Source organism: Cucurbita moschata, unplaced genomic scaffold, assembly GCF_002738365.1.
Source record: "Cucurbita moschata cultivar Rifu unplaced genomic scaffold, Cmos_1.0 Cmo_Scf00054, whole genome shotgun sequence".
In the NCBI taxonomy this organism is placed as follows: domain Eukaryota; kingdom Viridiplantae; phylum Streptophyta; class Magnoliopsida; order Cucurbitales; family Cucurbitaceae; genus Cucurbita; species Cucurbita moschata.
This window is the reverse complement of record NW_019268570.1, coordinates 1,135,419-1,156,597: the sequence shown is the minus strand read 5'-3', so window position 1 is coordinate 1,156,597 and position 21,179 is coordinate 1,135,419. Positions and strand designations below refer to the sequence as shown.

The following is a 21,179-nucleotide window of genomic DNA, read 5'->3' as shown; positions in this document are numbered from 1 at the left end:
TTTGATTTGAAATTAATTATTTAAATTAATTGTTAAATTAAAATAAAGAAAGTCAAAATGTTGACTTCGCTTAGTGGAAAAATCCATGATTGAGGTAGTGAAATATTGAGTGTCAATATATGGTTTAACCAAACTTGCATGTTTGCCACATAATCCCACAAATTTGAGTAGAATTGTGAGTATCAGAATTTGGTTTAACCAAACTTGTATGTTTGTCAAAATTTGAGTGTCAAAATTTTGTTAATTCAAATTTGCATGCTTGCCACAATCCCAAATTTGAGTTGAATTTTGATTGTCAAAATTTGGTAATCTCAAATTTGCATGAACATACAAATATCACTCTATAGAGTAATCAAAGTACATGGAAAGTCTTCTTGAAAAACATTGAGAAATTCTCTCCAAACTCTATTTTTACCTATAATAAATTCCTTTCAAATTTAGTCACTCACTAGTTTCCACAATCTCGTTCTAAGGTCAGAGAATAGTAGGGAAGACACTAGCGGTGGTTCGAAACTGGTTCGTGAGGAAAAAGGAATTTAACCTACAAAAGGTTAGTATTCAAACTCATTGAGTTTTAATGTTTTTGAACATGCTAGCTAATTTATTATAATTGATGTACTTAGAGTGGCTAAGATCCAAATTGCTTCCGCATGTATTATAACAACACCATTGTATCGATGCTTGTCGAGTCGCGCTCTGTCCCTTGTCGAGTCGTACTCCGCGGCGCGCCGCCCTTTTTTTTCTTTTTCTTTTTCTTTTTCTTTTCTCTCTCCTGCAATCCTCCACCCTTTTCCGATCCACCGTTTTCTGGTTTTCATATCTTTTGATTCGGAGCTCGGATTTGTTGGTGTTAATATAACACATGCGGAAGCAATTTGGATCTTAGGCACTTTTAGAACATTAATTATAGTAAATAACTAGCATGTTCATAAGTATTAAAACTTAATGAGTTTAAATACTAAGCTTTTGTAGTTCAAACTCCTTTTTCCTCACGAACCGGTTTCGAACCACCACTAGTGTCTTCTCCACTATCCTCCGGCCTTAGAACGGGATTGTGGAATCCGGTGAGTGACTAAACTTGGGAGGGATTTTGTATATGTGAAGAGAGTGTTTGTGAGAGGTTTTTCTCAAGGTTTTTCCCCAAGAAGAAGAAGACCTTCCATGTACCATGATCACTTTATTTAAAGAGTCATGTTTGCATGTTTATGCAAATTTGAGATCACCAAATTTTGACACTTAAAATTCCACTCAAATGTTTGGGATTACGTGGCAAGCATGCATGTTTGAGTTAACTAAATTTTGAAACTCAAAATTCCACTCAAACTTGTGGGGTTTATTTGGCAAGCATGCAAGTTTGGTTAAATCAAATTTTGGCACTTCAAAATTCAACATTTTGACTTTCTTCATTTTAATTCAACAATTAATTTGAATAATGAATTTCAAATTAAAGTAACATTAAATGATTAATTAAACTATTTAATTAATATTTAATATTAATTCAAATGCCAATCTCAATCAATTCCGACACATAATTGATTAAGATATTTAAATCTTATTTAAATATCTCAGATTCTCTCTTTTTGTTTAATTCGTAAATAAAACAAAAATGCGGTTAAATATATCGTATATATGTAACGCATATTCCTAATTTGAATTCGAACTCACTCGTCACGCTATTCTATGGTTTAGTCCGACATGAGCTAGCAGAGGGACCTAATGGACCTATAGATCATGGGCTCCAACGATCCAAGATTAACCGGCTAAACTCATTAACCTTGTTAACCAACATTTGTTAACTACTAGGACACTCCACTATAGCCTAGTAGTTGCACTCCCCTCACTATAGATATATTTCTGTCCATTTCATATAACCATGATTAATAAGTCGATCCTTCACAGGTTGTTCGTAACTAGAGTTGGGTCAATTTACCGTTTTACCCCTAAAGTTACTTCTTGTTCCTTATGTCTCACTGATCCTCTAATGAACAATTGGTTTGTGGTCCAACCAGTAAACCGAATCCCTCTCAAGCTAATGAGAGGGTGGGGCCCCTTATTCAAAACCTGGAGTCAGTGCTTAATGGAATTACCTCTCTTCTATCCCTAAAAGTGGGTAGGAGCGAATTCCGTCTTGCACCCCACGTCCCCAGCCATTCACCCAGTCTTACCCCTGAAATGGGAAGCCTATTGAGTCGGCGAACTAGAGCCACTCTCACCCATGCAAATCTAAGGATAATTCCGAATAAATAGGAGTTCATGGTTAGCTCAGGATTAAAACCGAGTTACGTAGGTTATGAATGGAAAGAAAATTAGTCTCAACAGTAAACGACATTATAAAGTGAGAGTTGTTTTCTTCATGATTCAATCTTATGCAATACTCATTGCATAGGACGCCCCCACTCACATGTCTCCACATGTACAATTTAGTGATCACATTGTTTATTTCATATACAAAAGTGGGCCGCATCCATAGTGTCCCCAGAATAAGGTACTCAGCCTTATCCTTATACTATAGATCACATTTTGACTATATACTTGAACTTGATCCACTCTTATGTCTCTACATATAGTTCAAGTAATCATACTATAGGCAGAGTGTTCTTAGTTTATTGGATTTAGATTAATGATCGTAAAGTTCACTTTATTCAATAACAATCTTTATTGAATAAACAACAATAATAACTTTATTGAAAATAGAATATGTTTTTTGTTTACAAACTATGAGTTTTAGGACATAAAACCCAACAGGATTGATATGGTTCTTCCGGTAAAGTTCTAGATTGTGTTGAGGGCTACGTCTTGATGTTTTTTCGTGATTTTAGCCTCAACATAGAACGAGATTTGAGCCACAGAAGTTCGCTTACCGTCTCGGACGATTCTCGATTTTCTACCAAGTTTCTTCACGAAGTCAGCTTCCCTAGATGAACGTATTCAAACATTAGGTTCCGATTGTAAAGGTTAGTCTCAGATTTGGGAAACATTCAAGAACTCACCTCGATTCTAGACGAAGTCTCGATGACGGCTCCTCGATTTCCCAAACCCTCTCCCAGTCTTCCCTTTTTTTTTTTTTTTTTTGGCCTCTAGGGTTCCACTTGGACCCCTATATGGAGGGGCAAAATGATACATTTGCCCCTCCATGGGCTTGAGCCGATTTATTTATTTTATTTCAGCATTACACCACCACATCTAGATTTGAAACCACTACCTCCAAACGTTAAATATGTGTATTTAGGTGACAAGGAGACACTACCCATCATCATCTCAGCAACATTATCCTTGACCTAAGAGGATATGCTCCTAGGAACGTTAAAGAAGCACAAGGGGACAATAGGTTGGACATTGATGGATATAAAAGGAATTATTCCTTCATTATGTATGCACAAGATTCAATTGGAGGGAGGACAATTTAAATCCATTGATCAACAAAGACAATTAAATCAAATGATGAAAGAGGTTGTTATTACAAGAGATTATTAAGTTGTTAGATGTTGGAATAATACATCCAATTGCACTTCGTCTAGAAGATCAAGAGAAGACCACACTTACATGCCCATATGAAATTTTGGCCTTTAGAAGGATGCCTTTTGGACTATGTAATACTCCAGGAAAATTTCAACGATGTATGATAACCATCTTTATAGGCATGGTAGGAACATTCATGGAGATATTCATGGATGACTTCTCGATTTCTGGAGAATCTTTTGAAACTAGTTTGGGAAATTTGGAGAAGGTTCTGCAAAAGTGTGAAGAGAAGAATTTTGTATTCAATTGAAAAAAAAGTGTCATTTCATGGTAGGATAGTGCGAGGCCACAAGATCTCAAAAAGAGGAATAGAAACCGATGGAGCTAAGATTGAAGTTATTGAAAAACTTAATCCACCTACCTCTGTGAAATGAGTAAGAAGTTTCTTAAGCCATACACGGCTCTGGAGGAGGTTTATTAAAGACTTCTCAAAAATTGAAAAATCGTATTGTTGTTTGTTTGAGGCAAATAGACAATTTTTTGTTTTTTTTTTATTATAAATAATGCCTGACAACTTTTCAAGCAAGGATCACAGCTCCTCTATTGTAATATCAAATCCTTATTGGGATTCACTATTTGAATTGATATGTGAAGATTCACTATTTGAATTGATATGGGAAGACAAGGTACTTCATCCTATCTATTATGAGAAAAAAGTTGGGATGTGACTGAGTGAATTGTACAACAACTGAAAAAGAGTTTAGCTATATATTTGTTGTTGAGAAAGTCAGACCTCCCTCTTTCTTACTAATAATAGAACAATTATGCACACCTAAACTACATAAAACTTTATGCCTAGCTGTAAGGTTTAGCTCTCATACATGCTGAATTAAAGAGAACCCACATTATAATCATGTAAAATTGATAAAATAAGAAAAGAGGGTAAGGAATCATAGAGTTATCAAACTTTATTGTTGTCCTTCAATGGAAGTTTCTTTCCTTTGAGTTCTCATGTCCACCTCTTTACCCTAATCTATCCTTCTTGGTTTTCTTTTCCTTCGGTTGTCAATCGCTGTTCTATTAGGGTTCTTCTTCTTCTTTCTCTTTGGTTTCATAGCAGCAAAACCCTCTGTTGTCTATTCCATGTTTTCTATTTAGTGGCCCTCCTCCTTTTTCACGTCATCTTTTCCTTTTATATTATTTGTTTCTTCCCATTTAGAGATGAGAAAGGATAAGTTGTCTACCTAGAATGTTCTTAATTGAGTAGTCAATGCCCCACAGGGTGGATTAAAATTTTCATGTCATGCTCAAAAAGTTTGATTTTTGAATTACTTGAGCATCAGCATCAAGGTCAACAATTTGTTTCTAGATTTGCCAGTATGGTTGTTTCCAGATTTGCTACAACATCATGGTTAAATGTTCCAGAATTTTACCAAATAACTCAATTAAGTGTACAATTAGGCTCGATCCATGCAAATTGATATTCTTTTCATGTTGAACTGCAATTAACTATTTCATGCTTATTAATTACAACTAATGGAGCAAATAATAAGAAATTGTTTTGTATGAGTGCATAATTACAAGCAAAAAAGACCTGATATAACTCTAGTTTTGGGGATTCTTAACATTTTTTTTTACCCTACATAGGAAGAAAGAAACCATATAAAAGTCAGAGAATTTACTTAAATATGAGAGCAACCAAAGGAGAAAAACGGAAAAGACACAGTTATGCTGCTATAAAAATAAGAGAAATGAGGAAGAAGAATCATAATTCAGTAGGTGCTGATAGTAGAAGAAAAAGAATATCAAGAAGGATAGATTAAGACGAAGAGGTGGATGGGCGAGCTCAAAGGAGGGTAATTTAAGTGAAGAAGAACAACAAAGTTTTCGTAAGTCTCTAATCATTTACTCTCTTTTCTTATTCTATGAATTTTACATGATTCATTTATTTAAATAAGTTTATATGGAGAGCTAAACCTTATAAAGGAAGCGGGAGAGTTTTATGTAATTTAAGTATGCTAACAGTGTAATTTTTAGTTTGTTAAAAAGTTGCCATTAGTGATTTACAAATTTGTTTAGTTGGCCACTTTAGATACATGGTTCTTCTCTTATTCGAAAGAAGGGAGCAAGAAATTCTTTTTAATACTCTAGTTTCATTGCATGGATATTTGAAGGTAATTGAAGGGTTTGAAATAATTCTTGTGAATAGAAATTACAAAACGATTATGAAAGTAATCATCATGCATGACCCTCAAAAGAGATAAAATCCACTATAAATTTCAACCACTTATCTATTTAAACTCTCCTAGCCAACCTTCCTCATTATATTTTCTCATTGCTCTCTGTTTTTCTACCGTAATTGACACTCTGCATAAATTTTGTTTAAATAGTTTAAGCTCATCAACGCACATTTGAATGATACTAAAAAATCACTTAATTTTCAATAACAAAAGTAACTAAACAAAATAGGTTCTATATGTAATCGATAATTTACTTATTACTTGCTATTTGTGATAGTGGATACTTGCATGTTCTCCCTTAAATCGGATGTACAAATCGCCATAGGCCCTTAGATGTCCTCTTAATAAAATGAAAGATCTTCTTTTATTGTATCAATTAGTTCTAACGTGAACTTTGCATACTCTTCCAATGTCTTACTTCCATGTTTGAGGCTTAGGAACTCCTCCTAGATTTGGTGCATGGCACAAAAAAATGTGCATATGCACTCCGAAGACCATATCTCATTCGTTTCTGATTTGTTTTGAACAAATAACCCCTCTTTTACATACGTTTTTTCATGATCTATAAACCTATGTTCATAAAAAGAGTAAAAATTTTGAAAATCTGGACCTTTATATCTTCCAAAAATTACTTCCAACTATGTTAAAACTTTGAGAGACCATAACTTTGAGCTCCGTTGATCAAATTTGATGAATTTTTTTTTGATTCCATGTAACTTTTCGAGGACTTCCCAAGTGGTCACCCAACTTAGTACTACTCTCGCCCAAGCACGCTTGACTGCGGAGTTTTGATGGGATCCGGTGCATTAGTGCTGGTATGATCGCACTCAACATGCCGTGTGCACAAATTGCATTTAACGCATGCGGGGCGGCATGATCGAGGCGACGGTGGGTGCACGCACGTGCTTGGAACGGCCCGCGCGAACACGTCGGGGAGAAGAAACGCGATGGGCGCGGGCGGGGGAGGTTGCCATTTGCAAAGAAAGGAAGGAAAGAACGGGGGGAAATTGAAAGAACGTGCAAAAGAAATAAAAAAGGGGTGCAACACGAGGACTTCCCAAGCACGCTTGACTGCGGAGTTCTGATGGGATCCGGTGCATTAGTGCTGGTATGATCACACTCGACATGCCGTGCGCACAAATTGCATTTAACGCATGCGAGGCGGCATGATCGAGGCGACGGTGGGTGCACGCACGTGCTCGGAACGGCCCGCGCGGACACGTCGGGGAGAAGAAACGCGATGGGCGCGGGCGGGGGAGATTGCCATTTGCAAAGAAAGGAAGGAAAGAACAGGGAGAAATTGAAAGAACGTGCAAAAGAAATAAAAAAGGGGTGCAACACGAGGACTTCCCAAGTGGTCACCCAACTTAGTACTACTCTCGCCCAAGCACGCTTGACTGCGGAGTTCTGATGGGATCCGGTGCATTAGTGCTGGTATGATCGCACCCGACATGTCGTGCGCACAAATTGCATTTAACGCATGCGAGGAGGCATGATCGAGGCGACGGTGGGTGCACGCACGTGCTCGGAACGGCCCGCGCGGACACGTCGGGGAGAAGAAACGTGATGGGCGCGGGCGGGGGAGGTTGCCATTTGCAAAGAAAGGAAGGAAAGAACAGGGAGAAATTGAAAGAACGTGCAAAAGAAATAAAAAAGGGGTGCAACACGAGGACTTCCCAAGTGGTCACCCAACTTAGTACTACTCTCGCCCAAGCACGCTTGACTGCGGAGTTCTGATGGGATCCGGTGCATTAGTGCTGGTATGATCGCACCCGACATGCCGTGCGCACAAATTGCATTTAACGCATGCGGGGCGGCATGATCGAGGCGACGGTGGGTGCACGCACGTGCTCGGAACGTCCCGCGCGGACACGTCGGGGAGAAGAAACGCGATGGGCGCGGGCGGGGGAGGTTGCCTTTTGCAAAGAAAGGAAGAAAAGAACGGGGGGAAATCGAAAGATCGTGCAAAAGAAATAAAAAAAGGGATGCAACATGAGGACTTCCCAAGTGGTCACCCAACTTAGTACTAGTCTTGCCCGCTTAACTGCGGAGTTCTAATGGGATCCAGTGCATTAGTGCTGGTATGATTGTACCCGACATGTCATGCGCACAAATTGTATTTAACGCATGCGGGGCGGCATGATCGAGGCGACGGTGGGTGCACGCACGTGCTCGGAACGGCCCGCACGGACACGTCGGGGAGAAGAAACGCGATGGGCGCGGGAGGGGGAGGTTTCCATTTGCAAAGAAAGGAATGAAAGAACGGGGGGAAATTGAAAGAACGTGCAAAAGAAATAAAAAAGGGGTGCAACACGAGGACTTCCCAAGTGGTCACCCAACTTAGTTCTACTCTCGCCCAAGCACGTTTGACTGCTGAGTTCTGATGGGATCCGGTGCATTAGTGCTGGTATGATCGCACCCGACATGCCGTGCACACAAATTGCATTTAACGCATGCGGGGCGGCATGATCGAGGCGACGGTGGGTGCACGCACGTGCTTGAAACGGCTCGCGCGGACACGTCGGGGAGAAGAAACGCGATGGGAGCGGGTGGGGGAGGTTGCCATTTGCAAAGAAAGGAAGGAAAGAACGGGGGGAAATTGAAAGAACGTGCAAAAGAAATAAAAAAGGGGTGCAACACGAGGACTTCTCAAGTGGTCACCCAACTTAGTACTACTCTCACCCAAGCACGTTCAACTACGGAGTTCTGATGGGTTCCAGTGCATTAGTGCTAGTATGATCGCACATGACATGCCCTGCGCACAAATTGTATTAACGCATGCGGGGCGACATGATTGAGGCGACGGTTGGTGCACGCACCTACTCGTAACGGCCCGCGCGGACACGTCGAGGAGAAGAAACGCGATGGGTGCGAGCGGGGGAGGTTGCCATTTGCAAAGAAAGGAAGGAAAGAACGGGGAGAAATTGAAATAACGAACAAAAGAAATAAAAAATTGGTGCAACATGAGGACTTCCCAAGTGTTCACCCGAAATAACTAGCAAAAGAAATAAAAAAAGGGGTGCAACACGAGGACTTCCCAAGTGGTCACTTAACTTAGTACTACTGTCGCTCAAGCACGCTTAACTGCGGAGTTCTGATGAGATTCGGTGCATTAGTGTTGGTATGATCGCACCCGACATGCCGTGCGCACAAATTGCATTTAACACATGTGATACGACATGATCGAGGCAACAGTGGGTGCACGCATGTGCTCGGAACGTTCGGTGGAGCCCTCCCAGACACGTCGAAGAGAAGAAACGCGATGAGCGTGAGCATGCGAGCGGGTGCTTTTGCCATTTGTAAAGAATGGAAGAAAAGAACGGGGTGAAATTGAAATAACGAATATTAAAATTAAAAAAAATTAAAAATAGATGCAACACAAGGACTTCCGAATTGGTTACCCTACGTTGTACCATTGTCCCTCAAACACTCTTAACTACGGAGTTTTGATACCCAATATGGAATGTGCTGAAATTGCATTTAACGCATATGGAGCGTCATAATCGAGTTGGCGATGGGTGCACACACGTGCTCGTAATGGCCGGCATGTTCTGCACAGACATGTTGAGGAGAAGAAATGCGATGGACGTGAGGGTACAAGCGAAGATGGTTGCGGTAAAGAAATGAAGAAAAGAGTGTGTCATAGATAGTTTGAGTTTGTTTGTTTCCTTCTATTGTTGATTAAGGAAAAAATGTCTTTCAATAGAGTTTTATTTTATATTAAAAATATAAACAAAAGAACAAATTAGTAAAACTTGCCATATCTGACGATAATTTTAAAAAACGTTAAGAAGACGAATGGCTGGGGTTTGAGTGTCACGCGAGGGGAGAGAAGATGCATATCATCCATTGAAGAAGACACGCATTATGCAACGGGGGTCAGGAGCACGTTCGGCTGAGTGTTAACATGTGTTGATCGGAGAGTGGAGCAACGTGTCTAACGATGAGTAGAGACATGCATTGCAAGGTCAGATCTGACTCGATTGATCAATTTTACCCTGCGTGACTTTGGAATCGTGCATCTAATCCAAAAAACCAACCCAACTCGACACATATCGCCATTCAACATGGACCTTGTGTCACTCTATGAGAACTTATGCTCCTCCTTTAACTGTCTTTGTACGGGCGTGGGGGACTCCCTCCCAAGCACGTGGAAGCACATGAACACACATGGTGAGCTCCCCATTTGACCACCATTCAATTATTTTTAATCCCCATTTTTTATACTAATCCTATTACACCTTGATATAGGCCGACCACAAATTTTGAAAATTTTAAAACCCATAACACACAGAAAAGTTAGTTCGGAAAGGATGCGATATCCAAATAAGTAGTCGTTTGGACTTTCCTTAAATAACACTTAATCGATGTGCTAGCATGCGAGCATTTATTACCTTAAATTATTAAATTATGCATTTTTAGGACCTCAAAAGGACATTTTTCTTATGAGTAAGCAATATATTTATAGAAAATTACCGAAATGCCCTTAGGATAAGATTATGAGATGCATGATTATTTTTATGCTATCCACCGAGCTAGGTAGGGAATATGCATATTTATAACTCAAGTAGAAAAATTTGGTCGAGTAAGTTGTGCATGATGTGGATAATTACTAAAATGCCCATAAGTCGAGATCTTGAGTCATATGTTATTTTATGTGCTCATTGTGGAGCTACAATGCACGATGATTATTGTTATTTGTGCTCTAAGTGATTAATGATGTTATCTCCTCATTGAGCTTTCATATTTAGCTTCAGGTGATTGATTGTGTGTTCTCCCTATAGAGTGTGTTTATCTGCACAGAGCTAGAACTAGGGCTCTAGAGTTAGGTTGGCTAGAAGATGACCTAGGTTAGGACACCTCCAATAGATTGAGCACTTTAGGATCGTAAGTAGCGGCCAAAGGGTCTAAACCCTAGTACTCCTAGACTAAGAAAGACTCGAGGAGTCAGATTCAGGTACCTTAGAGTCCAAAGTTTGCGTTAAGCCACCCACCCACCCACCCACCTTTGGAATCCAATAGACCTCCTCATTACTGAGAGATGATTAAGGTGATGATTAGAATTTATGTCTCGTGCTTTAGGTAATCGATAGGAATATCTTCTTAACAAGCATGCATGAGCCAACCAAGTTAGGTTTAGGGTGCTGTAGCTCGAGCAATTTACATGTAGACCTAGGTCAGTAAGTTTCTAGTAGACCTTGCACCCCAAGATCGTGAGCAACGATCAAGGGTCTACACCTGTGTGCACCCAGAAAATGGATTAGTGCGAGGAATTGGCCCTAAACATCCTTGAAACAAAAGATGAATTTAAATCGTCTAGACGCCCTTAAGGACTTAGTAGACCTCTACGACATCCAAGAGGACAAAAGTAGCTCTCTTAGTCATTAGCAGTATGTACGGTGTCATCAGACCCTCTATTAATAGATCTCCACAGTGTTAGATGTCTAATGGTGCCATCAGAATCTCCGATACAATTTTCACTCTTATACTAATACTACCAAGCTAGGCCTAGACCGGTTAGGGTAGTGCACAAGGTGACTTCGCCCAACCTTGTGGAAGTGACAAAGCAGTAAACTCGCCTTGAGAGGGGGGTGGAAACACACAGGTTGACTCAGTAGTTGGCCGGGTGTCGCACCCCCAAACTAGGGTGGCTTTATGATTTTGTGGAAAGTTCACCGGCAAATCATCCATCATCCATGGATGATATGTAGGCTAGCTAGCAATCACCTTAGTGTCCTACTAGAACTTTATGAGGTAGCGCCTCAACTTAGGACGTCAATCTTTCATCGCGTAGGTAGAGCACGCTAGCTAAATCAAAGAACAGAACAGTGGTAGAACTTGCATATATCCCTAGGGGGTAAGATCCAAAATTCCTAGATCCCATAGTAAAACTTATGGATGCCTACTAGGTTAAGGATGTTAAAAGAGCCTACAAGTAGATTGTTTATCGAGTATTTAAACTCACCTCTTTCACTTTTTCTTTTTTGTCCATAAGTTCTCATACCATCAGACAAGGTGGGAGATTCTTGAAGAGCTGCGTAATTACAGAGGGGATGCGTAATTACTAGAGAGTTAACATCAATATAACACCTCCATCTCCATCACATAGTAGTAGCCATTTAAACTCACTTAAAACCTGAGAAATTGATACAATTCTATAAAAATGGGGATTCGATATCTATCCTTTGCTACTTGCATATATCTTTTTGAATTATATGTGATTATATGACACTCTTACAACAATAATCCTCCATTTTAAGGTTGGATATATCCACATTGACTGTCATTACTATTTCAACATACTCTTATTCATTACATATATGCGCTTGAGTAGTGATTAATGTCTTTAATATTTTTGGCTTACATAAAACATGTCAGCCAGGTAGAATACCGGGATCATCAACAATGAGAGATGCGCCATTATCAGCATTGGTAAGATTCAGAATCATTGGAGCGGCCTTCAAAGCCCTAGCACAATTTAACAAATAAATAAATAAATCACGGTAAGAATTGTTAGGAATCACGACTCTTCATAATGATGTGATATTGTCCATTGGAGCATAATCTCTCATGCTATGGACTTTCCCAAAATAGCTCATACCAATGGAGATGTATTCATTTATTTATAAACTTATGATCATTCCTTAAATTAGCCCACGTGTACTCACTCCCAATAATTCTCGACGGAATTACTATGCTCTGCATACTGATTAATTGAAATTAAGAGTCACCTGTGTTCTAAAATTTTCCATATTTGTTATTAGTTTTGTAATACTCTTATCTAAAAATATATATATACATACATGTTTATAATCTTATAATCTTACCATTCTTCGGGAGATTGGTATTGAGAAGCTAAATCGCCAAAGCGGAACGCAAGCATCTCTGTATTTATAATACCAGGATCTAATGCCACAATCGCCATTCCATCGGGTACCTCTTTTGCAACTGATTTGCTTAACCCCTCAATCGCCCATTTTGACGCACTATATGCGGAAGCCTAAGTAATAATCATTCAATATTAATCTATGATTTCGAAAGCTTAAAACTCCATTTTTGATATAATTTTGAAGCTTTCCATTTAGGATGATATGCATACATACCAAGGCAGCTCCTGTTCTTCCATAGATGGAAGATAGATTAACAATGACACCTTGGTTCTTAGGAATCATTAGAGGAAGGAAGTGACGCAACACATTCGTGGTTCCCTTTATATTAACATCAATAACGTAATCAAACTCTTGTTCAGGAACCTCCCACATCTTTAAATGGTCATGGTACACAGCTGCATTATTTACTGTGGATAACCAAATTTCAGTACACATCAATTAACAGGAATTACAAAAGAACCATAACATGAGCATACCAATTATATCAGGCGCGCCAATCTTTTTCATGATTGTGTGTGCCATGTCTTTGACGCAGCTACTTGATTTCTGCAAAACCCAATTTCGAAATTAATGTTTAAATAGAAAGCGTTGGTGAAGAAAAATGTGATTACAAACCACGTCGATGTTAAAGAGCAAATTGTTGCAGGGGGAAGCCTGGAGGAGCTCTGTGTGAAGCGAATCCAATTTGTTTTTATTGCGAGCGCAACCAGCAATGATGTGACCACGCTTTGCCAACTCTAACGCTAAAGCTCTTCCTAGTCCTTGGCTCACTCCAGTAATGAGGATCGTCTTGTGGGGATCATTTGAACTTGCCAACGCCATTAAGTTGCAATAAAAACAGCTGCTGCTTGCTTTGAAAATGGTAGAGATAGATGCAGAAATAGAATTTTTTGAAGAAAAGAAAACATCGTGCATCTATTTAATCGGTGTCTCTTAGAGTGGCGGCAATTTCGAAGTTAATACTACTTTTTCATTAAAGATAAACTTATTTTCAAATGCTATGAACCACACATTTTCAACATGAATCCAAGTTAAATAAATGAATACTCATATCTCAATAATTTTGAACATTTTCAAACAAACTTTTCAAAACACAATGATTGAAACGACTTATAGGTCCTTTTCAAACAAACTTTTCAAAACACAATGATTGAAACGACTTACAGGTCCATGTGAGGTGGGAATAAAATGGAATGAGAATATTGGTGAATTTGTACCAGAATGAACTAAGATTTTGTTCACTTTTTTTAAATTTGTTAATTGATAAAATAAATATTTTATTGCAATTTTAATTTTCAATGCTATATATATATATTTTGTTTTAATCTCAAATTAGTTAATTAGTTCATATTATTAGCATCGTGTGATAATAATTTCTAAAGCTTTGAAGTTTTGATATATAAAATTTAGAATAAGGATTTCAACGTCTTTTAATCACTCAAATCAAAACAAACAAATAATATGGGGTATAGGTGCGCTTTGGGATGTTTTAAAATAAAAGATAATTAATTAATTATTATTATTATTAAAAAGAAAACATGACCGTTCTGAATTGTGACAGTATTCGGAAAAAGAAAACAAAATTTGAAAACCTCATTTCCGTTACTCACATATAATTTTTATATTATTATATTATTATTTTAATTTAATATTTTAATACTTTAATAATTTAAAATTGCTCTATTTATTAATAAACATAAAATACTTCATTATGGTTCAACAGAAAAAAAAAAATATCAATTTGCATGAATCGGGCCTATTTATACATTTATTTGAGCTATTTGATAAAATTCTAGAACATTTATTTTGAACCATGAGACGGTTACAAATCTGGAAACAACCCTTATGTCAAATCTGGAAACAAATTGATGATTCTGATGCTAAACTTTTCGAGGATGACATGAAAATTTTAATCCATATTAACAATCCACGTGGGTCATTAACTACCTAATTAGGAGCATCCTACGAGAACAAATTATCCTTTCTCAATCCTAAATGGGAAGGAACACACGATAGAAAAGGAAAAGGTGACGTAAAAAGAGGAGAGAGCCACATTTGGGAAGAAAAATTGAAATAGACATAGGAGGGCTCTACTGCTGTGAAACCAGAGAGGAAGAAGGAGAAAAATTCTACTCCAGCAGTTGTTGATAGCAGAAGGAAAAGAAGACCAAGAATGATAGATTAGGGCGAAGAGGTGGATGTGAGAACTAAGGTAAGAGAACTTCCATCGAAGAAGAACAACAAGTTCCTTACTTTCTTTTCTTATTCTATCCGTTTAATATGATTGAGATGTGAGTTCCTCTATTTAATTCAGTTTTGAGGGAGAGCTAAACTTTATAAGAGAGACGAGAGAATTTTATGTAGTTTAAGTATGTTGATAGTGTAATTTTAGTTTATTAAAGAATTGTGGTTAATGATTTATATGTTTGTTTAATTAGCTACTTTACATCCATGGTTGTTCTATTATTTGAAAGAAAAAGAAGGTACTAACAAAATTTCTCTTTAAATACTCTAGTTCCATTGCAAGGATAGAAGGGTTAGAAATAATTTTTTTAGTAGAACATTGTTAATAAAAATTAAAAAAGAATTATGAAAGTAATCGCTCTGCATTACCCTAATAAATAAGTGGACTTAGAAATCTATTAAAAAAACTAAAATCTGACACAAAACTCAACAACTTATCTATTTAGTTTCTCTTAGCCGAACCTTCTTCACTATTGTTGATTTTCTCGTTATTTTCTATTTTTCGACAACAGTGCACTATGCAGAATTTTGTTTAATTAGTTTGCAATCATCAACACCCATTTAGATAATACCAAAACTCAATTAGTTTCTAGCAATAGAAGTAACCAAAAGGATAGGTTTGATGTGAAATCAATAATTTACTTGTTACTTGCATTTTATTATTATATACATCCACCCATTTTACATCATTTTATTATATACATCCACATCAGATTAGCGACATAGTCTGAACTCACATCTAGGGCTTCATGCGTTCCTTGTGACACAGTCTGAAAACCTATGCTCAAGCGTTCTAAGTGGCATAGTCTAAATACCTAAGCTCAAGGCTTCTTACGCTCCAAGCAGCGTAATCTGAAAACCTACATCCAAAACTTCTTATATTCCAAGTGATATAGTCTGATCCTGCATCCAGGATTTCATGTGTTCCCTGCGATACAGTCTGGTTACCTATGCCCAAGACTTTACAGTTCCAAGTGACATTCGGAATGCCTACGCTCAGGGCTTCGTATGTTCCAAGCAGTATAATCTAAAAACAAACATCCAAAGCTTCTTACGTTCCAACCGATGTAGTCCAAGTAATGAACATGCTCTGTGAGAGGTCTTAGAAGTTTCTTAAGTTTCTGAATTTGAGGACCTTGGTCCTTTATCCTTGAGTGGTACTTAGCATTCTATTTATCTTGAAAGTTTTAGAGCTTGCTTAGTATTTTTCTTGGTTCTCAACCCTAAACACTTCATAAGTTCTAAGGTTTGTAATTTTTCGAAGCATAAGTCGTATCATGCATTCTTAAGTTCTACATAACTTAGAACATGCATGAGTCATTCAAAATGCCATGAAGTCATAATATATTTTTTAGACAATTCTAGAAGAGTCTTGGTTCTTCGGTAAGAGTTACTTGAGGTATTTTCTCGAGCAACGGACCATTACATAGTGACGTGAACAAAAATAATAAAAATGCGTAAAATTTAAAACATTTAAACACAAGCATGCAATTTGAAATTCAATTAAAAATAATCATGAAAATTTTACTTTTATAGAGAGACAAGAAGAGATCACTAAAATACATCAGTACCACATGAAACGATTTAAAATACATGAAATGTAGGATTTAAAGGTAAGGTACAAAGAGGACTACAGACTCAAATGTGGTGGGACTCTCTATAACCAACCACCCATGTGTGCCTCCATCTCGACCGCTACGTCAAACTTCACCGGCAAAGAAAGTTGAAGTAGTAGGAATGAGTATATAAAATATACTCAATAAGCAGCTTGCTGGTAGTTCATATTTCGTTGTTAAGTCCTATTGGTCTTGTTCATCGTTCGATATCTTATTCTCTTTTGGAAATTTGTTCTCCTCATGTAGGCTTTTTCTAGGCCCTAGGTTTTCTCATTCTACTTTCTCTTGGTTCTTTGTCTTATCTGAATCTCTAGCCCTCGGAATATTCTTAAGTCCTCTAGGTCTCCTAGTTAGTCGTTTCTGCTAGTCCCTCATCATCATCATCATATCTCAAAGCCCTCAAGGCACGACCTCGGTACTCAGGGTTCATGCATTCTAGGAATCAACCAACTCTCAAGTGTACTACTATAGACCCCGGCCACTCGTGACATGTTCACTTAAAGGAAACTAACTGGCAAACTTCCTACAAGTCCTGCAAAGTACCATCAATAATAAAATGGTCAGTTTTATAGTTATTCGAACACCTGATAATCGAATCAGGTTTATGATTAGAGGTTAGTTGGTGAACTCCTATCGTTCCCGGATAACTGCTAACTCATATGCATGAACAATAAATCTCAACTAACTCTAATGTACCAACGTAGACCCCTGTCACTCGTGATAGGTTCACTAATAGAAAATTAACTGGCAAACTTCCGGTAAGTTCCCACAAGGTACCATCAACAATAAAATCATCAACAATAAAATGGTCAGTTCTATAATTACACAGACCCCTAACAATAGAGTCAAGTTTACGATTAGGGGTTAGTTGGCGAACCCCTAATCGTCCCCGGATAACCGCTATCTCATATGCAAGAGCAATAAATCTCGACCAACTCTAATGTACCAACGTGGACCCCTGTCACTCGTGACAGGTTCACTAATAGAAAATTAATTGACGAACTTTCTATAAGTCCCCACAAGGTACCATCAACAATAAAATGGTCAATTGTATAGTTGCACAGACCCCTAACAATCGAGTCAGGTTTACGATTAAGGGTTAGTTGGCAAACCCCTAATTGTCCCCGAATAACTGCTAATACTGTAACATATGTGACGGAGGCATAACATAATGATCTAATCATGAGAAAGCTAGTCATGAATCTCGGTTCATAAGGTAGTGCACGCGTTGCAGTAAACATACATAATCACATTCAACATGTGTTAATGCTCAAACTTCTAAAACATAGTTCTCATATCATACTTTCATGCATACTATGAGCATAGCTAAATCCAAGGTTCCGAGGTGCCACTTACCTAAAAAGCGTGACACTTTTTGTTCAGATTTACGTCTTTAGAGGGTTCCAAAATTTGCCAAACTCCTCAGATAAGTCCTACATTGGTGCAAAATGAGAAATACCATGAAAACGGAGTTTCTAGCCGATGTGGACTTGCAACGAGTTCTTCCAACGATGGTCTCCAAGAGTTCGTGAGCTCTTCCTCCATTTTTGACGTCTCTCAAACCCTCTTCTTCTGCTCTCCAAAGGCCATCGAAAATGGGCTACTCCCGCTGTCTTTTGCTACCTGCAGTTTTCGACGGTGGCAGGGTACAATCTCACGTGCCACACGCTTTTTATTTATTTATTATTATTTTATCCGGTGGGTATTACACGTTACATATATTCTTTCAAACTAAACAACAATATATACTCATGTCTCATTCATTAACTATGTTCAAATTGAATATAATATTGATGTTATATTTGCAATTAATTGGACTGATTTTGGCAAAGTTCTCATGGTTTTAAATTGAAAGAAATTATGGAAAATTATACTGAAATGACAATTTTGAAATAATTAAACATCGTGGAGTAGAATTGAAAATCACTAAATAAAATAAAATGGTATGTGTGGTAAATTCTGTATTTTTTTAAACCCTTTACTTTTACATTCACCTGGTCCTGCCGTAAGCCTATAGCCCAAAACATGTCCATCCAGTTTTTCAACAATGCCCAGCCCAATTTTTCCTTGCCAGCCCAGTTTATTGGCCCAGAAACTTTGCCCTAAATTCAGTCCCCTTCCTCTCTCTCTCTCTCGAACAACCAATATTATTCTCCTACTCAGGCTTTCATATAACGTATTACCGCCATTTGAACAATCTCTTGTTCGCCTCTGCAGACGCTCTAGCTCTTTCCAACTTCGTTTTGAGGATATGGTCAGTTGATCTCTTTATCAACTCTTTTCTTTTCTCCTTTGGTTGATGTCTCCATTGACGTTCTCCTTTAAGATGTTCTATATTGTTGTTTCCATCTTCATTTGGATTTTTTTTCTTCTGTAATATGAGATTTGTGAGACTGCTGATTTGTTAGTTCTGGACTTTTGAAGTGTCTCGATATAAGAGTGATGCTTATTGTGAGGTACCCTGTGAAATGGCCACAGCAAAGGCCTCGGCTAATAGGAATTATGTGTCCTAGAGAGTGGTTGAGTTTGGTTCTCGAACCGTCCATCATAAAATTTAATCGTGTTGTGTCAAAGGCTGTGACGGAAAAAAAGGCATGGAAGCTGTTTATTAAAAAAAAAGAAATTACAAATGGTTTGGTCGTCCTACAATCCCAGAAATATGCACAGCATAATAGTTTCTGCAAGATGTTCATCCACATATTTTTGTTTACTTTCATTTTCTTATTCAAAATTGATAACTTCGCCATGAACTTAATGTCGGCTTTGATAGGCAAGAGGATTGAAGAAGCATTTGAAGAGGCTCAATGCTCCAAAGCATTGGATGCTCGACAAACTCGGTGGTGCATTTGTGAGTGAAATTTCTAGTTTCCATTTCAGTTTACCTTTTTATTTTTGGGACAAACTTATTGATGACATTTAGTTCGACCTTTTTGACTCCTTTGTAGGCCCCCAAACCTTCATCTGGACCTCACAAATCAAGGGAATGTCTCCCACTGATTTTGATATTGCGTAACAGATTGAAATATGCTCTCACATACCGTGAGGTAATTTCAATTTTGATGCAACGACATGTTTTAGTTGATGGGAAGGTGAGGACAGACAAGACGTACCCTGCTGGGTTCATGGGTATGCTTATCTCAAACATCGCGTGCATACTATTATTTCAGTTTCAATACTTATTCACCATTGTTCACAAGTCCCACAAATGCACATATCTATCTAGGCAAATTACTATTTGCAAACGAGATACATAACAGTGCCCTGATAATAGAATGTGTTCCAATGACTTGATTGTCTGCTCTTATCTAAATCATTCTCTTAACCATGGTACTGCTTTCATCCAATTATTATTTTTTTATGTACATTTCAAGCATGATGCTTTTGTTTTTTAGATGTTGTGTCGATTCCCAAAACAAATGAGAATTTCCGGCTTCTCTACGACACAAAAGGCCGATTCCGTCTTCACTCAGTCAGGGATGAAGAGGCTAAGGTTAGCTTTTGTTCTTTCATGACGAAGTTTGATATGTTTGTTACGACAATTCCTGTTGTATAGAATGTATACTGTCAGGATTCAGAGGAAATTAGATGCAATTGCAATCAGAGGTCTTACAACTTGTCCAGACAGAAAATATTATATTTTTAAAACCATTGTGCATTTTTTAGATGCTGTTTTTCACCTTGATTATTATCATGTGAGGTTCATGAAGGCAAATTAATTTCCAAATCCTCTGAAGTAATAAGCTTGTCTGTTGTCCATGATATATGGAATGGGATGATTGGTGATGACTGATTGATTTTGCAGTTTAAGCTGTGCAAAGTTCGGTCAGTGCAGTTTGGGCAGAAGGGAATTCCTTATCTGAACACTTACGATGGACGAACAATCCGATATCCCGACCCCCTGATCAAGGCAAACGACACCATCAAGCTAGACCTCGACTCGAACAAGATTGCTGATTTCATCAAGTTTGATGTGGGAAACGTTGTGATGGTGACTGGTGGAAGAAATAGAGGACGAGTTGGAGTAATTAAAAACAGGGAGAAGCACAAGGGAAGCTTTGAGACAATTCACATTCAGGATGCTACCGGGCATGAATTTGCAACTCGGCTGGGCAATGTGTTTACGATTGGGAAGGGGACAAAGCCATGGGTGTCCCTTCCCAAGGGCAAGGGTATAAAACTATCCATCATTGAAGAAGCCAGGAAGAGGCTTGCCAACCAAGCAGCCGTTACGGTTTAAGAGTTGAGTGTTGTAGTCATGATTCTAAGACTATTTTTGTTTAATATTTGGTGTTCTAATATGATTATAAATTAGATGTTGAGACTATTTCTGTTGCTTCTATAATTTTTTTTTTTTTTTTTTTGAATATGGAGATGGAAATATTAGCATCTATTAGGAATCTATAATTAACATTTGACCAAAGCTGTTAAATTTTATAAGATTTAAGTTTTAAGTTTTTTACATATCGGCCATTATTGGTCATAGGTTGTTAGGCCTAGCTTCCTCTTCTTCTTCTTCTATGCTTGTTAGCTCGTCTCCATCAAGGATTACTAGGTATTCTCGGCATGCAGATGATCTATTAGAAAACATTTTCAATATGTTTCCTCTTTTTACGGGTAGATTTGCACTTCTTAAATTAACAATTTCCAAATTGAAAATAAAATAACGAACCTAAATTTTTTTCTTACTAAGTCTCTACTAACGTCTCATACTTAGCTCATATGCGGTATAT

General features: G+C 37.9%; 2 protein-coding genes, 1 long non-coding RNA gene, 4 other non-coding genes and 3 pseudogenes across 7 annotated transcripts; 1 reads left to right on the top strand and 9 right to left on the bottom strand.

The window, feature by feature from the left end:
• Positions 1-2,802: 2,802 nt before the first annotated feature.
• LOC111436458 lies at positions 2,803-3,025 on the bottom strand. The gene is made up of 2 exons (XR_002709246.1): positions 2,991-3,025; positions 2,803-2,914 (listed from the first exon to the last, which is right to left on the bottom strand). It is a non-coding gene; the product is annotated as an uncharacterized LOC111436458 (long non-coding RNA).
• Positions 3,026-6,406: 3,381 nt separating this feature from the next.
• Positions 6,407-6,528, bottom strand: LOC111436493 (annotated as a pseudogene).
• A 500-nt stretch (positions 6,529-7,028) lies between these two features.
• On the bottom strand, positions 7,029-7,147 carry LOC111436485. Its single transcript, XR_002709258.1, has one exon. It is a non-coding gene; the product is annotated as a 5S ribosomal RNA (ribosomal RNA).
• A 207-nt stretch (positions 7,148-7,354) lies between these two features.
• LOC111436474 lies at positions 7,355-7,473 on the bottom strand. The gene has a single exon (XR_002709247.1). It is a non-coding gene; the product is annotated as a 5S ribosomal RNA (ribosomal RNA).
• Positions 7,474-7,681: 208 nt separating this feature from the next.
• Positions 7,682-7,794, bottom strand: LOC111436499 (annotated as a pseudogene).
• Positions 7,795-8,001: 207 nt separating this feature from the next.
• LOC111436508 lies at positions 8,002-8,120 on the bottom strand. Its single transcript, XR_002709263.1, has one exon. It is a non-coding gene; the product is annotated as a 5S ribosomal RNA (ribosomal RNA).
• Positions 8,121-8,327: 207 nt separating this feature from the next.
• On the bottom strand, positions 8,328-8,446 carry LOC111436484. Its single transcript, XR_002709257.1, has one exon. It is a non-coding gene; the product is annotated as a 5S ribosomal RNA (ribosomal RNA).
• Positions 8,447-8,715: 269 nt separating this feature from the next.
• On the bottom strand, positions 8,716-8,834 carry LOC111436495 (annotated as a pseudogene).
• A 3,129-nt stretch (positions 8,835-11,963) lies between these two features.
• Positions 11,964-13,506, bottom strand: LOC111436443 (NADPH-dependent pterin aldehyde reductase-like). The gene is made up of 5 exons (XM_023074228.1): positions 13,205-13,506; positions 13,066-13,135; positions 12,803-12,996; positions 12,527-12,699; positions 11,964-12,167 (listed from the first exon to the last, which is right to left on the bottom strand). Exons 1-5 carry the CDS (start codon positions 13,502-13,504, stop codon positions 12,074-12,076), a joined length of 831 nt encoding a protein of 276 aa, XP_022929996.1. The 5' UTR covers positions 13,505-13,506; the 3' UTR covers positions 11,964-12,073.
• Positions 13,507-18,596: 5,090 nt separating this feature from the next.
• On the top strand, positions 18,597-20,797 carry LOC111436471 (40S ribosomal protein S4-3-like). The gene is made up of 5 exons (XM_023074269.1): positions 18,597-18,703; positions 19,220-19,297; positions 19,395-19,575; positions 19,842-19,939; positions 20,252-20,797. Exons 1-5 carry the CDS (start codon positions 18,701-18,703, stop codon positions 20,684-20,686), a joined length of 795 nt encoding a protein of 264 aa, XP_022930037.1. The 5' UTR covers positions 18,597-18,700; the 3' UTR covers positions 20,687-20,797.
• Positions 20,798-21,179: the final 382 nt, after the last annotated feature.